Source organism: Pogonomyrmex barbatus, unplaced genomic scaffold (genome assembly GCF_055798465.1).
Source record: "Pogonomyrmex barbatus isolate J1 unplaced genomic scaffold, ASM5579846v1 scaffold6, whole genome shotgun sequence".
NCBI lineage: Eukaryota > Metazoa > Arthropoda > Insecta > Hymenoptera > Formicidae > Pogonomyrmex > Pogonomyrmex barbatus.
The window spans coordinates 3,045,641-3,061,135 of record NW_028297160.1 but is presented as its reverse complement, the minus strand read 5'-3'; the positions used below and the strand labels follow the sequence as shown (position 1 = coordinate 3,061,135).

Below are 15,495 nucleotides of genomic sequence, written 5' to 3'. Positions count from 1 at the left end.
AAATAGATTATAGATTATTCTACACATTTTTCATAACTTTTTGATCGTTAATATAAAAATTATAAAAATAGATATAATTCTTAACTAACATTCTTAACTAAAAATTAAATTATTGATATTTGCAAAAAAACCGATTCTAAATTAGCCACAAAAGTTGTGATATGTAAAATGATTTTGCATGATGAGTATGTCATTAATTGAATTATATACATGATAAAGATTTAAATAAAATAAAGACTGAATGACTAAACTGAATGTTATTATATACGATAACTTCAGTTTTGTATTATTTTTATTTTATAATTAATATTTCTTTTTAAATTAATAACAAGATTTTTATGTGATAAATAATTAATTGTAAATGTTGAGATTTGATAAATATTTTGTTATCCATAATGACATAATGTGATTACTTCAATAAACTCTAATGAATTCTCTTTACTGCATTAATTACTACATTTTTTAAATAACTAGACATTATAAACATGCGCTTCGCGCGCACTTATCTTCTTCAATACACAAGAGCAAAAATTAATATAATATTATTATACTACTGTTACACTATAATATTTAATTAAATAAAATATATATATTATTTAATATTTTTCTTATTTATTTAATTATAAACAAGCTTTGTATGTGATAAGGAATTATTTATAGCAAAAATTGAGCTTTGATATTTGATGAGATATTTTGATATTTACAATACAATTATATATTATAATCTTTGAATAAGCTTTAATAATTTAATAATTTCTTTTCGTTGTTTTAGATTGCATTTAAAATTGTTCTATTTAAAATTGAAACTTTGTAAGACATATTTTATATATTGTTACAAATTATAAATGTTTTTCTATACTTCTCATTCACACTTCTCTGGATAATCAAATACAAAAGCGATAACAATAAAGAGATGTGGTGTAAAATAAAATTAAATATTATCTGAAATCATAAATATATATATATATATATATATATATATATATATATGATTAACATTAGAATAAATCATAATATTGATGAGTTGAGATATCGATCTATATTTTATCAGTTATTCAAATTAGCATAAAATTGTCGGTTTTTAACAACATCTTTATTGATAATTGGCAAAGATATGCGAATAGATTGCTTTAAGTTGAATATGATTACAAAGTCATCGTCAGCAATGGACTTTCCTTGCTGACGATGCGTTTCAGCGAAAGCAATATCGTTTAATCGATTGAAGTCACATCGTATCCGCATTTACCGCCATTTTCATTATGATCAGTTCAGAAAAGACTCACTATATTCTTCGAATTAGTGTGATTTATTATTTTCTTTTATTTGTTGTTTCACACTCATGGAATCTAACTTCACTAAACATAACGGACGATATTCTAATATGGAGGTTTACTGTATGGAGAAATCGCGCTTTTTTAGCAATTCCCAGGTATGAAAAAGAAGTAATAATAATAATTTGTAATCTACGATCGCACGATACGTAATATTAAATACGTCAAAGTTGAATTAGAGTTTTATTATTGACTTATATTTGTTTAAAAATTTGTAATAATTAAATTGTTGAAAAAATATTAATTATATAATCGTTAAATTGTTGTATAAGTTGTTAATTATATAATTAATTTAAATATTTTTTTGTTTAAGACAAATATAAATTTATTTATTTGTTTTTTCACACAATTTTTCATTATATATACACAATAAAGTAGTCTTAAAATAATAACTAATTACAAATTGTGCAAAATACGAATATATTTTATAAAATATAATTTAATATACAATGTTTAGTATAAATTTATTTTGGAATAAATTAAAAGATGTTGGTATTCTTAAAATAGTTAAGTTTTACATTGTTAAACATATTGTTATAATATTATATATCAGAACAAACAGAAAGGAGGAAGGATGGAAGCCAACATTAATAGAAGTTTCTTGGCCTGAAATTAATTCTAATTTGCCATCAAACATCGCAAATGCAGCAACCTCTTCAAAGATTTTTCCTAAAAAAAGATCTTCAAAGTGTGATTATGAAACTGTCATATCTGTAACTGGATTAGATGTAGATGCTCGAGGACAATTATGGATTCTAGACGTACCCGATAGATACGATTATTCACCTCGAATCCTTATTTATGATTTGAAACGAAACGATCGATTGGTATATCTATTAAATTATATATTTTTTTTTTAATCCAAGAATTGCACACTAATTAAGTAAAAGTTTCAAATTATTTGTTTTTTTTTTGGAAATTTTTTTTTTTAAATATGTCAATCTTGAAATTTAACAAGCAGGTTTAAACTTATTTTATAATCATATTCTGATGTTAAAATGTCTGGTAGAAAGAATTTAAAAACAATTTAAAAAACATATAGTTTTAAAAGAGTTACATTAAAAATATCCATTTGAGTTTGGGAGAATTAATATGTAAATATGTAAATATGTACTTATTTGTAAAAAAAATATACATGTAATTCTAACATAAGTAAATTTTTATTTTTTTATATTAATATATCTTTTACATAAAATTTTCTATTTATTTCTTTACAAATTTTGTTACACTTTAATATACGTACATTATTTGAGAACTAAATTTTAATTTAGAATTTAGCAAGTTAAAATTTATAGCAATTACGAAATAACAAAATATTTTATTTGTCAAAATATTATTTGAACTTTTTAAAATTTAAGTTTTATTTCTCAAGATAAATAAACATTTCAATAATAATTCTATATTTAAACAAAAAATATTTGAAGGTATCATTCACCGAATTGACTGAAATACCTTCGAAACGATTAAAGTCTCTCGTGGTCGACTCGTTTGAAGATCAATGGGGATTTCGTGGGTATATCGCCGATGCCGGTGACGAAACGATCGTTGTTTATAGTTCGGGTAATTTACATATGCATCCGAAGAACATTTATACGGAAGAAACTATTCTCTCTCTTTTCATATGCATGTATGTCGATTGCAATACAAATTCCAGGATTACGCAAGTGGTGGAAATTAAGAATGTTACACGGACCTGAAATTCCTTATGTGGAATCTACAGACCTCGCTTTTTCTCGGAGGAACTCGATCTTATACATGACGGGGCATGATACACATGACCTGTTTAGTATTAATTTGAAAAAAACTAGAACAGACGAAGTGCTGTGGACCGCAATTTCTCACGTACGTGCGAAGCCAAGTTATTTCTCAATACTTGTATCATATTAGATAACTTACATATCTACAATATGTTTGCAATCTTTTATAAAAGTTTTAAGAAAGTAAAAATGCAGACAATTCAACTTCTTTGTCGTTTGTATTTAAAGATGGCTTGTAAGAAAATCCTTCAAAAGAATATTATTAAAAAAAGCAATTTATCGAGAATATTCTTTAACAATGAAAAAATTTTCAATAAAATATTTTTTTTAAGAAATATTAAGAGACTATTCTTCGAGTAAAATAGCACTTATTAGGTAAAAAAAATCTTTTTATTCTGACTGATCGATCAAATACTCCATTCGATAAATAATTGAACAATGCACAATAATGATATTAATTGTTTGTTGGAAATAAATATGCTTATTTGTATTATTATATTTTAAGAATTATATTATTTATTATTTTATAACACTTCTATAATATATTACTAAAATGTTAAAAATTAAATTATAATATTTATAATTTAATTTTTACAACTTACATAACACTTATATTTTATACACAACATTTATATACACATATGTATAACATAATTATAATTTAATTGTTATACTAAATATAATATGTATTAATTTAATTCATTTATTCTAATAATTTGTTTGCATTTTTGAATATGTTGAACTTTTATTTAAACTATCCAAGATTTCTATTTGTAAATTTATATAACTTATTTATTTTTAAAATCAATAATAAAAATATCAGTAAATTAAAGGTATTTTATATTGTTAAATTATGCAATCAAAATTCTCCAACTAAAATTTTCAAAAATTATTATATTTTCAATAAATTTTTAAAATCTCGCAAATACTCCCGGAAAAAAATTTTTTTTAAATAAATTACTGAAAATGTTCAATCTATAACTATATTCCGAAAATAATTTTTGAGAGAGATTTGGGAGTGTTTTTTTTTTTAAATTAATCTATATGAAAATACTTTCGTATTTTAGGGAGTACAAAATGTAACAGTGACTTGGCTTGGGAAGAAATTAGGCTCTTCCATGGGCCTGTTCTGCGACTTGAAAGATGGCCTACACTATTTTATGACTTCAGAAAGAGCCAGCGTGCGATGGGACACTAAGCTTCCTTTGAACGTAAATTATTTAATTTAATCTCCTCTAAAAGTCACATTGTAAATAATTGATTGATCTGTCCTTTCAGGCGCAGAGTCATTCGGTCCTGGTACAAAACGATGACGTCCCGTGCATAACTGATTACATAATGGATGCGCGAAGAAATGTGTGGGGCTTAGTGAATTTGAAATGTCCCAACGCGATGAAAAAAAATATTTTTAGTAATTCGACGCTTAAATCTAGAACAGTTAAAATTCTAAAAAATTCTTTCGCATTCTAATCAACAATATTAATTGTATTTTTTATTTTAGTAAATTGAAGATTTCTTGAGAAGAGTTATGTCTATCTTAATTTTTTTGAACAATTTAAAAATTATTTTCTTTGAAATATTATTAGTTATATAATCGGAAACATTTATATATTTTCCTAAAATCGGCATGTTTCAATAATCATTTATTTAAAAAAGAATTATTTATTATTTATTAAAAAAGAATAGCGACTTATTTAGCATCCTACTTATAAAATAAAATAATTTTATGAAATATATTTAACACAAGACGCTATTACTTTTTATTTTGTTTAAAATTAAATAAAGAATCTAATTTCGTCATTTATGTAGACTCTATCTTAAAATTTAATCAATTACAACTTCCTTATTTTCAATTGTGTTAATTATTCAAAAATTATAGGTAAAAAATTGCATTTCATTTTCTGGTTTAGAGTTAAAAATTAGCAATAAAAAATGAATTAACTAATGAAGAAAAATGTCCAATGGTTTTTCAAATGCTTTCATCAAAATCGAACTAGCTCTATGTGTTTCTACGTGTATGCATAGGTTATATAAGTTAGCACGTGTCTTCGTATATATGCGTTTACATAAGTAGGCGTTTTTATTAACCGTTTGATTTGAGTTACACAACAACAATTATAGGTGTTACAATCAAACGTATATCCTTAATGGTAAATCACTTTCTTCGATCGTTGAGCAGGTGAATAGTCGCTAGTTTGCCTTGAAAACTGGCATGTATCGATTTTTTTGGTATCGATTTGATATCGATTTAAATATCGACAAACAATTTTTACACTGGTCAACTCGTCCAAATATGCATCTTAATATACATTTTGCGCGAACCATCGGTCGGCGACAATTATACTGATTATGTCAGAGATAAATGTTGTACATTTCCTAATTATTTATGCATAATTATCTGCTGAAAGCAACGATCCAATATATCTACATTAATTGACATAACATTCGCAAGTCAATGTTGCTATCTACGAGAATCAAGGCGCAAGATGCTGCCGATTACATGACTAGATCAGCGACAAAATAGAACTTGATATTCCTATTTTTTGTTTCTAAACTTAAACGACAATCGAAAGAGCTAATATCATAATACAAAGAAACATCGCATACTCTAATACTTTTTACCGCTGAAAAGATTGTTCGATTTATAGAAGCAGGAACTAAAACCATACATAATTTTGCAAGATTCATTTTTGATGCCAAATTAAAAAAATGTACCCTACGCTAATCGTCGTATCTCCATTGCCGCAAATAAACATTAGCATTACTTTCATGTGTCTGATGCATCAAAATATGAAGAACTTTCTAAAATTATCGATTTCAATTCCTGTTTGTGAGACATCAATTTATGGATACAGCCGCTCTGTAATTTTTGTTCTAACGAATAGTTTCTAATCGTCGCAAGATTTGACCAAGGGATGGATGCTCACGGAAGCGCCCGAGCAGCTCACAGTGTTTTGTATGTAATCTTGGAAGTTGCTCTCAATCACCCACATGAGTCTCTTATAACCAGGAACCACTTGAGTTGGCAGCCGGCAATCGTTGCCCTTTTGCACCAGGAGGAAGTTCTCCGGTCTGAACGGCGTCTCGCTGTTCCACATGTAGATATCGGATTCGCCTAAAAATAAATTATTTTTCTTAATTAAATGCTGAAATATCAAAGTAACTATTGCAAAACATTTTACAAATTTGCTTTGTAAAACAGCAATTTGCTGTTCCTCAAAACAGCGGAAACAATCCTCTTTTGTTTTGAAGATATATATGAGAATATAAAAAGTAAAAGAGATAATTCTTATAAGAAGTTCTATATTTACAAATTATATTTGGAGTTTTTTAATTTATATATATATATATATATAAATTTTTAACTTTTATATACATATATATAGAAAAGTTTTAAATTTTCTAAAAAAAGGAGAATCCAAATTGTCATCTAAATATCATGTGCAATTGATATGTGTAATTAATCGTATTGTATGGAACGCGAACTTACCCTTATTTCTGAAGAAAATGGCGCAGCCATTATCACTTCCGAGAAGAACGATCTTATTATGCTTCGGCCCGATATCCACGACCGATCCTTGAGTGAGACCATGTCTCAGATTCTCTGCCTTGATCGCGAAGAGTCTGTTAGATCCCAGGTAGGTGAAATATAACACTGGTGTACCGCAACTCTTCTTCACCAGCGTCACGTAGAGAACATCCCTTCGTTGGACACCAGTGGTAACAGCGTTCGGGAGGATCACTCGATATCCCTTTTCCCCGGTGACGTTGTAAACGATGATGGATCTGGCAGCAGCGTCGGTTACGTACACGTATACCTGGCCGTCGTCTGCGTAGTCGACCGCCAGATATTGCAGACGAGACATCGGAGTTACTAAGTTACTCAAATCGATCACCTTCACGACCTGTGGGACATCAAGTTTCAACGTGAATCTTTTGTTCCGAAACAATTCTATCTACCATTATGAATAAAATGTTGATTTTAAATAATAAAAATAATAAAATAATTACGATTTTAACAAAATTTTCTCCCCTTCTTGGCTATAGAGTAAATAAATTCTATTCTAACAATTTTCGAAATCAGAATTATGTAATAAACAATAGGAAAATAGATGACATTATTATCTATCTTAAAAAGATGTTTTTATCTTTATCACTCATCAAGCTTTCGAATTTATTTAGAAGACTTTTGCCATCAAATATTTTTTTTCTTTTATGACGTGAACTATCCGAGATAATCATAAGCTACTATCAAGATGCTATTATCAAACGCTCGCAATTCTCATTTGGAAAATAATTATAATCATTGCGGAGCTAGCTGTACACTAATTAGAAACTCGGCTTGTGTTTTCAACACGCTGGTAATTATTAATTTTTTTTACCTTTCCAGATTTCACGTCAATTCCGACGATTTTCGGGGGGCACCTGCGCACCGGTTGCTCCAAAGTGTTTACGATACCAACGTCCAATACCCACAGGATCTCCTGAATGTCCAGAGCTATGTCCACTACGTTCTGCAGGGCCTGGCAGTTGCCCTCTTCCTGGATCGCCCAGCAGGGGAACGGTGTCACCTTCGGCGTGCAATCCTTCGTTTTCAACGACATGACACCCAGGGTGAACGGCACGCCCGGTTTGTAGCGCGGCATCGCTAAAATTATGTCGTCCCGGTAAACTTGCGCCCTCGTGGAAATGACATTCCTGGCGATGTAACGTCCGCTCGTCTCGTAGATGTTCTTCGTGCTTTGACATGGCCAGTCCAAACTGTGGCCCGACAGGGAGAACAAGAACTCCGGCAACAACTGCTTGCTGTTGTCGCACACCACCGACGATAAGCCACTCGCCAGGATCACCAGGCACAGAGCGCTCCTCGGGATTCTCATCCTGCGCTCGTCTTTTATCACACGTTGTAGTAACGTCCCGGTGTTCTAAAAAACACAGAGGATAAATTTAGTCATTAAACTTTTCTGAAAGGAATACTCCAAAATTATAGATATATTAAATTGAGAAATAGATATTAGATTGATAAGAATTAAATGAATTGTGAATCTAAATAAATAACTATGCAAAATACAAGTCTACAATTGCTTTACAAATTTAGATGTCCTTAAATTTTTTGAAGTATTAAGAAAATATATAAAAAATATATATATATATATATAAAATAATATATAGATATATTACTATAAATATATTACTACATCATGCATAATAAAAGCTGATTTTTGTATATATACATAAAATTTAAAAAAATTTTAAGCTTGAAGAAGTAAGTAAAATTAGATCAATTTATTTTATATGAAATAATAATACAAAACAATTGTATTAAATACGCGGTGATGTGAAAACTTACAAGATTTCCCGTTGTAATCAGGGCGAAATTTTTTGAAAGTGCGAATCATTTATACAGCTTTATACTTATATATACGTCGACAATGCTTACATTTTTATCACTGTCTCCTCCTACGCAATATTTTGCAACGGCTTTCTTCCTCAAGGTTAACAGAATTAAAGACGAAATATTTCGCGATATGCATTTTTATTTTTATTTGTAAATATGACGAGTCCAGGAAGCCGCGAAAAATGGAATGCTTTAGAACGCGGTAAAACAGGAAATGCAATGTACCAGGAAATTATCTCGTCTGTTTTCATTAATTTATTGCATATTTCCGACTTCCGCTTTTATAAATTTCTCTAATACTTATTATTCAATTTATTCATTTCTTATTTTCTTCAATTCTAGTATTTTATCTAAATTATTTAATACATATCTCAATTTTTATGAAACGTATAAATAGGCGAATAAGTTTATTCCTGCCGTACATTAATTAAGCTTCTTGCCAATAATTATTCTATTTATTTAAATAAAATTTTATATATTTTATTCTTATTCTATTATAGTAAATTAAAAATGTAAAAGAATCTCTCTGAAAATGTTTACATTCTATCTTCCATATTCTTGTATGATGTTCAAATAAATACTATATCATACTTATTTCCAATATTTTCCTTATTTTTATAATTATAAAATATTACGCTTTTAACACAAAACTTAATGTTTAAATACATCCTCTTTATTCTTTCTTTTATTTTGTAGAAAAAGAAAATGTTCTTGTGCTCGTGAAACGTGTTGCGTACATTAAGAGAAATAATTCGACACGATCGACTCGTGATGAGCTCGTTTACTTATAATTAATTCTCCAAAAGTATTTACGAATTAATGACCGCCCACCGCGTTTGACATTTTCAGTTCATATTTAATAGCACTTTGTACGGAACTGTTTGAATGAACGTGTTCATGTCAATTCGTTGCGCATCGCGGCTGAATATTTTTCAAACAGAGACATTGCGCAACGTTTTGCTCCGATGTAGCAGGATTATAAAACTGGCGTAATCCGGAGGATTTTACAGTTTACGGTTTGTTTCGATCGCCAAAAGAGACGCGGTCGAGCCGGTCAGGAATTTGAAGGCTGGGGAAAGCTTACAAAAAGTAAGGATGCTTCTTGCACAGGCGGTGACGTTCGTCGTCGCCGTCGTCGCTCTCGCCAGCGCTGCCGAAGAAAAAAAATGCGAGAGAAACATTCTGTGGACCGGCGGTTCCTTCGAGTGGCCTTGCCCGGTCACGAAGAGCATGTTCCAGAATAGTGGTCGTTACATCTCGAAGAATGTCCTCGCCACTAGGGCTGCGATCTACAAGGATGACGCCATCCTGGCTTTACCTAGGTATGAAATGCATAAATGTAAACTTATAATGTAAAAATAAGCTTATAATAATTATAAATAGTCAAGTATTTTTATTTTATATTTTAGATTTTTATTTTATATTTTAAATTTTTTAATCTTTCGATTAAAAGGTACTTAAAATTATAATTAGAATTGACTTTAAAAAGAATTAAACATATATATATATTATAAACATATATATTTTGATTGAGTATAACTTTTCAAATTATATTTAAAAACATTCAATCAAAATTTGTATAGACATGTATATATCAAGAAATATTTGAAACAGGTTTCATTGAGTTGATTTATAAAAAAAAAATGTGAAACGTGATCTCGTGAGTAGCAAAAAGACATACCGTGGCAAGTTTACAGAAGTTCCACAATAGCAATTTTTTTAATATAAAAAAGATGTATTTCTCATATAGTTCAAAATTTACTTTGCAATATTTACATAGAGAAAAGAAACAAAAAAATTTTATAAAAAAACACATTGCTCATATCATTTATACAAATTAGCTGTTAGCGCAGTATTAAAAAATTTCATGAAAGGTCGTATAAAAAAATAGTCTAGTTGCATTTTTTATTGCGCGCGAGATCTTTTCTGCATCCAAATCGCGGAGTAAAAGGGCAACTGCATTCTTTGGCGAGTTTACTCGTTCGAGTCCGAGGGAAGCCACGGGAGAAAAGTGCGCTTATTGCAAATCGCGTGTTGTTACGTCAGTAACAATTGATACTTGGCGGGATCGGTTTTCGTAATAATTAACAAGGTAATAAACAAGTTCGATATGAATCGAGATTATGAGGCGCGATCGTGATCGTGGTTTCCAATGCGGAAAAATGAAGTAATCATCTCGACGAGATCTCTATGGAGATTATACTATTCAGAAGATAACGTGGAACTTTTCTTTTAATGTAAAGTAATTGAAAGACGCACGATCGCAGACCTTGTCACAGTTGCACGTCTCATGATGTGAGTGTCCACACGTGTGTGTGTGTGTGTGTGTGTGTGTGTGTGTGTGTGTGTGTGTGTGTGTGTGTGTGTGTGTGTGTGTGTGTGTGTGTGTAATAATGTTGCGACATTACTGCCGGTGATCGTATCTGCTTCGTTCCCCACAAAGGGCGTTTGCCGTCATAAACGTAATGCCACACATAATGAATAGCTGAAACGCCTCGCTTGACGATAAAAGCGTTAAATCGCGATATCTTCATCGTACTTCCTTTCCATTACACGCATGATCATTAATCTTGCCGATCGTCGGCGATCTTACAGGGTTAACGTGTGGGTATTGCCGGGTTAATGCTCGTATCAGTCAGCAACGCTATTTGTATAATTGATCTCTGATTAATAAGTAACAAGTCACTCGAAGGGATACAATCTACTTTTAATTTATTGGACATGGCAAATCGATTTATGTGGTTTGAAGAATAATACGCAATTTACATATCTCTAAAAAATCTACAATCTTAGCTAGTTGCAGTGAATTTGGAATAACTGTGCCAACTGTGCTAAGCTAATCGCTAATTTTAGAAAAGAATGTTAATGAGATGGTCAAACAATTTGAATTGCAGCAAGAAACCATGTGTTTAATCTTTTCTGATGCACTAGAGATAAGCGGCTGATGATACCTCTGGATTAAGAAACTTACTAATATTTGCCTGAAATATTTCTTCAGATTCAAGCCTGGCGTGCCGGCGACTTTGGCCAGAGTTTCCTTGAAAGATAAGAACTGTCAGGCCAGTCTCGTCGCTTTCCCTTGCTGGTCGCTCCAAGAAGAAGGGACATGCACCGCATTCCAAAACGTCGTGGACATCTATTTAGATCCCCAGGACATCCTGTGGGTGCTGGACACGGGTGTCGTAAACTCCCTCGAAGAAGCACAGCGCAAATGCCCGCCGAAGGTTGTCGCGCTAGATGTGAAAACCGGCAAGGTAAGATAATTCGTTTTTAAAATTAACGATATGAAATGAGAAATAGCGCGTTTTATCTTCTTGAAAGCTTCATTGGAGTACGCAAACAAGAAAGACATTTTTATACAATTTCTTATGACTCTGATCAGTCAAGCATAAAAATGTTTTAATACATTTCCCCACATCTTTCTCTCCTGATAAAAATATAATAAAGTTATTTTAGATTTTTATATAATTTTTTTGTTAGTCACACCATTTGAGCATGCATTTATTATTAGTTATTCATCCACATTACTTTTTTCTTTTTCCTTTCGTAAGCGTTATACGATAAGAATTTTAAATACCATTCTTAGCACAAATCACCGCGTAATATTTGTTTAAAAAGCCATTTCTATTCTTATATCGTGTAATTGTTACATTATCGCGATATTAATTAAATTATCTAAATTGTTAATCATCTAAAATTTATTAAAATTGCAATTTACTATTTTTACCTTGATATTTGAAGAAAAACAGATTAATTCTAAGTGCAAAAATAGCATTGCACAAACATACTTCTTAAGTTTTCTTGATTAAATTGATATTTCATAAATTACCTCTAATTCTCTCTAATTAATTATACATTATTATTAATCTTCTCCAATTAATTATATATACTACTAGTTTGATTCGTGCAAAAAAAAAAGAACGACTGCTAAATAAGCTTCGCGCAACTTTCGAATTACATATCCTTAGAGACTAACGAAAATATTTTTAGTGTAATTAACAAACGCTTCTTTTTCAGGTCGTAAAAGTCGTCGACCTGACCGGCCTTACGAGCGCCTCGTCCCGACTGCAGTACGTCGTGGCGGACTACAACCCGGACGGCCGCGTCTTCATCTACGTGTCCGACGCAGCCTCGCGGGCGATCCTGGTGTACGACGTGACCTCGGGTCGTGGGTACCGCGTGGTGCTTCCCCAGGCGGTGACCATGAACTGCAGTCGCCGGGACGTTCTCTACCTCGCCCTGATGCGCCACCACGACGGTAGCACCTGCCTGATATTCACGTACCTGGGCAGCAATCGCGTGTTCACCATCCGCACGGATCACCTCCGAAGTGGCAACGCCCATGGTAAGATACACGATTGCGGCACGAAGCCCAGGAAGATAGTCATCCTGGGCACGGACAACGGCAGCGCGCTCTTCTTCCGCTACGAGGGCGACTCCGAGGTCCACAGGTGGGACTCCACCACGCCCTTCGTGCCCGCCAACTTCCAGCCCGTTTACAAGAGCACCGAGTGCTCCCTGGCCACGCATATCGTTCCCGATTACAAGAGGGGTCGGATGCGCGTCCTCGAGAGCAACTTCCCGGACTACATGCAGGGCACCGTCGGCTGCGGCGTCAATCACGCCCTGAACCTCATGTAGAGCGGGGTGATGATCTCGCCGACCGCGAACAAGGGGGAGGAATAGGGGCGCGGGGTGATAACAGCGACACAGCTCTCTCTCGGTTCTCTTCAGCCAATGAAGAGATCGGGAGAGCTTGACAATTTGATGAGATTAACTTTTCGTAGACGCGGAACAATGTGTACCTTACGCCAATCGTCGTGTCTTTCCATTGCCATAAGTATGTAACGTAGAGATCACTCTTGCGTACGTGTGTGTGTGCGGATGTGTGTGGATATATATGTATACGTGTGTCTGTAGCGTCGAAACTCGAACTCGCCGAAATTACATTGGCCGCAATGCGACGGTGCAAAAACCTTGACGGTAAGCAAAATGTCAACCGCTGGCATTCGTCGGATGGAGAAATAAACGTATTATAAAAATTCAGCGCATTCAACTTTTCCCTCTCGATACGACGAGCGTTTCTGACACTGCGTGTGCGACGCATCTCGATTTGAATTTCAAATTAAATTGCTCTACGAATATTAATCCTCTCTAATTAATTATACAGTTTGATTCGTGCGAGGCGATCGCTACAACTTCAACTATTACGTACTAACTACGCGATTTTCGAATTATATCCTTGGAAACCTAACGAAAATATTTCCGGAGATCTAACTCTCATTTAACATTTTTTTATACACTTTTCTCTATAAATTATAAATTGTCTTATCTTTGTTGAGATCAAATTTACAAAATTACGTGCAACAAGTTTCATTTGTTTGGAAAGAAAAAAAAAAAAAGAAATGCCGACAGGTTGTCCGTCGTGCGTGAAAAAATTAATTACCTCGCGTATTCCACTCAGTCCGACACGCTAATAATACCTTTTCTCATGTCGATCCACTTCCAGTTTTTCCTTTGTGAAGGAACACACGTGCTCGGAATAAATTAATAGTTTGCACCGAGAATAAGGTCTGTGTGTTCTCAACACGGCATCGGTTCTCCTTTCGAATTCTTGTATCCAATTCATCAATAGCTTTACATGGAATGTCTAATAAAAATCTCAACTTCCTTTTTTATACCCTGTAATATTCGAAACCAGATATTGAACCAGATGTTACACGATACTGTCAATGAAAATTGATACGCGAGATGAGATTATCTTTCTGATTTCATGTGATATCCGCTACGAAAATTCGAATGTATCCAATTACGAAATTATGATTTTATAATCTTTTTAATCCCACGACATTTGATCTTTGATTCGATAATTCGCTGCCTCTCCGCTGTAATTTATTGTGGCACGATGAATAGTCTGTGATTTAATTACCATAAAACGTGATAATCAATGAGCGCGTTATAAACGCTAATTACATTCAGACGATTGCATGGAAAGTGTGTCAAACTTCAAGAACTAGTCGAAATTAAACTTGCATCTAACAACGAATCGGTCGATGGCGCAAGATGCCTTGGGTTTCAGGATAGTGAAAGAAAAAACAACTCTCCTCATTTTTATTAAATTATACAATAGAATTGTTTAAACTTCGTTTCTTGTGACTTTTTTGACTTATTCTAGTAACAAGTCGGAAAGTACATGTTAATTTTATTACAACGTGACTAATGTTATCGCGATCAATTGAGTAAAAAAATAAAATCTCGGTCACAAATACTTATTAATTATAGCTTCTGAAAGTTGCAATTATACACATAACCCGCTATGGTATTCAATTGAATCGAATTGGCATTTATTTACATGCCATAATAGCTATACTTAAGCAATTTAAAGTCAATACCTTTAAAAATAGATGTCACAAGAAATTTGTGTTTTTCAAAAAAATTACATTACCAAGCTACATTAACTTTTTATTTTTATATTTTTAAAATGATTAAAGGTGATAGATAAAAGCAGAGTAATTATCAGATATCCAAGACAAATTGTTGATAATAAGTTTATAATAAGTATTTTTTATTGCCATATATGTCGATTTGTTTTGTACAACAATTTTCAGGAGCGCACTGAAATTGCGATAGCATCACGAATTACCATTGTTGCGATAGCATCACGAACTATTACTATTGCGATAGCATCGCGAAATTGCAATCAAATTGAAACCGTTGGAATCGCCCGAGATAAAATTATTATTAACACAGAAGAGATTTTCTTCCGCGTGGAGGATTTGCTTCCGTTTCGCTTTACATGATTTATAAAATACGTGATCCGACGATTTTAAATCACGCCAGGCACTGTTTTTATGTAAATGTTCCCTAAAAAAATATTTAATTTGCTTTTATCCCCCACGGTAAGCTGAGAATTTGCTTGTCGAGTCAAGTTCGGGGTCGATAGCAAGCCGCTTCCGCTTTGTCATGGGAACGGCGGGTTGTCGTGATTGGCCATGTATTTCTCATAGTG

The 15,495-nt window shown here is 32.5% G+C and overlaps 3 protein-coding genes across 3 annotated transcripts; 2 read left to right on the top strand and 1 right to left on the bottom strand.

The window, feature by feature from the left end:
- Positions 1 to 1,218: 1,218 nt before the first annotated feature.
- Positions 1,219 to 4,613, top strand: LOC105428997 (uncharacterized). Its single transcript, XM_011641632.2, has 6 exons — positions 1,219 to 1,429; positions 1,885 to 2,158; positions 2,756 to 2,891; positions 2,986 to 3,173; positions 4,156 to 4,299; positions 4,367 to 4,613. Exons 1-6 carry the CDS (start codon positions 1,260 to 1,262, stop codon positions 4,556 to 4,558), a joined length of 1,104 nt encoding a protein of 367 aa, XP_011639934.2. The 5' UTR covers positions 1,219 to 1,259; the 3' UTR covers positions 4,559 to 4,613.
- A 530-nt stretch (positions 4,614 to 5,143) lies between these two features.
- Positions 5,144 to 8,013, bottom strand: yellow-g (L-dopachrome tautomerase yellow-g). Its single transcript, XM_089082455.1, has 3 exons — positions 7,471 to 8,013; positions 6,579 to 6,993; positions 5,144 to 6,203 (listed from the first exon to the last, which is right to left on the bottom strand). The coding sequence occupies exons 1-3, from the start codon at positions 7,966 to 7,968 to the stop codon at positions 5,977 to 5,979; spliced, it is 1,140 nt and encodes a 379-aa protein (XP_088938581.1). The 5' UTR covers positions 7,969 to 8,013; the 3' UTR covers positions 5,144 to 5,976.
- A 1,469-nt stretch (positions 8,014 to 9,482) lies between these two features.
- Positions 9,483 to 13,528, top strand: yellow-g2 (L-dopachrome tautomerase yellow-g2). Its single transcript, XM_089082439.1, has 3 exons — positions 9,483 to 9,808; positions 11,485 to 11,740; positions 12,504 to 13,528. Exons 1-3 carry the CDS (start codon positions 9,582 to 9,584, stop codon positions 13,125 to 13,127), a joined length of 1,107 nt encoding a protein of 368 aa, XP_088938565.1. The 5' UTR covers positions 9,483 to 9,581; the 3' UTR covers positions 13,128 to 13,528.
- Positions 13,529 to 15,495: the final 1,967 nt, after the last annotated feature.

Excerpts from the sequence above, each read along its gene's own strand:
- LOC105428997 (XM_011641632.2), top strand. The coding sequence starts at position 1,260 with ATGATCAGTTCAGAAAAGACTCACTATATTCTTCGAATTAGTGTGATT. Across the intron at positions 1,430-1,884 it reads GCTTTTTTAGCAATTCCCAG|AACAAACAGAAAGGAGGAAG; the intron begins GTATGAAAAAGA and ends ATTATATATCAG. Across the intron at positions 2,159-2,755 it reads TGAAACGAAACGATCGATTG|GTATCATTCACCGAATTGAC; the intron begins GTATATCTATTA and ends AAATATTTGAAG.
- yellow-g (XM_089082455.1), bottom strand. The coding sequence starts at position 7,968 with ATGAGAATCCCGAGGAGCGCTCTGTGCCTGGTGATCCTGGCGAGTGGC. Across the intron at positions 6,994-7,470 it reads TTGACGTGAAATCTGGAAAG|GTCGTGAAGGTGATCGATTT; the intron begins GTAAAAAAAATT and ends GATGTCCCACAG. Across the intron at positions 6,204-6,578 it reads CATTTTCTTCAGAAATAAGG|GCGAATCCGATATCTACATG; the intron begins GTAAGTTCGCGT and ends ATTTATTTTTAG.
- yellow-g2 (XM_089082439.1), top strand. The coding sequence starts at position 9,582 with ATGCTTCTTGCACAGGCGGTGACGTTCGTCGTCGCCGTCGTCGCTCTC. Across the intron at positions 9,809-11,484 it reads GCCATCCTGGCTTTACCTAG|ATTCAAGCCTGGCGTGCCGG; the intron begins GTATGAAATGCA and ends ATATTTCTTCAG. Across the intron at positions 11,741-12,503 it reads TAGATGTGAAAACCGGCAAG|GTCGTAAAAGTCGTCGACCT; the intron begins GTAAGATAATTC and ends CTTCTTTTTCAG.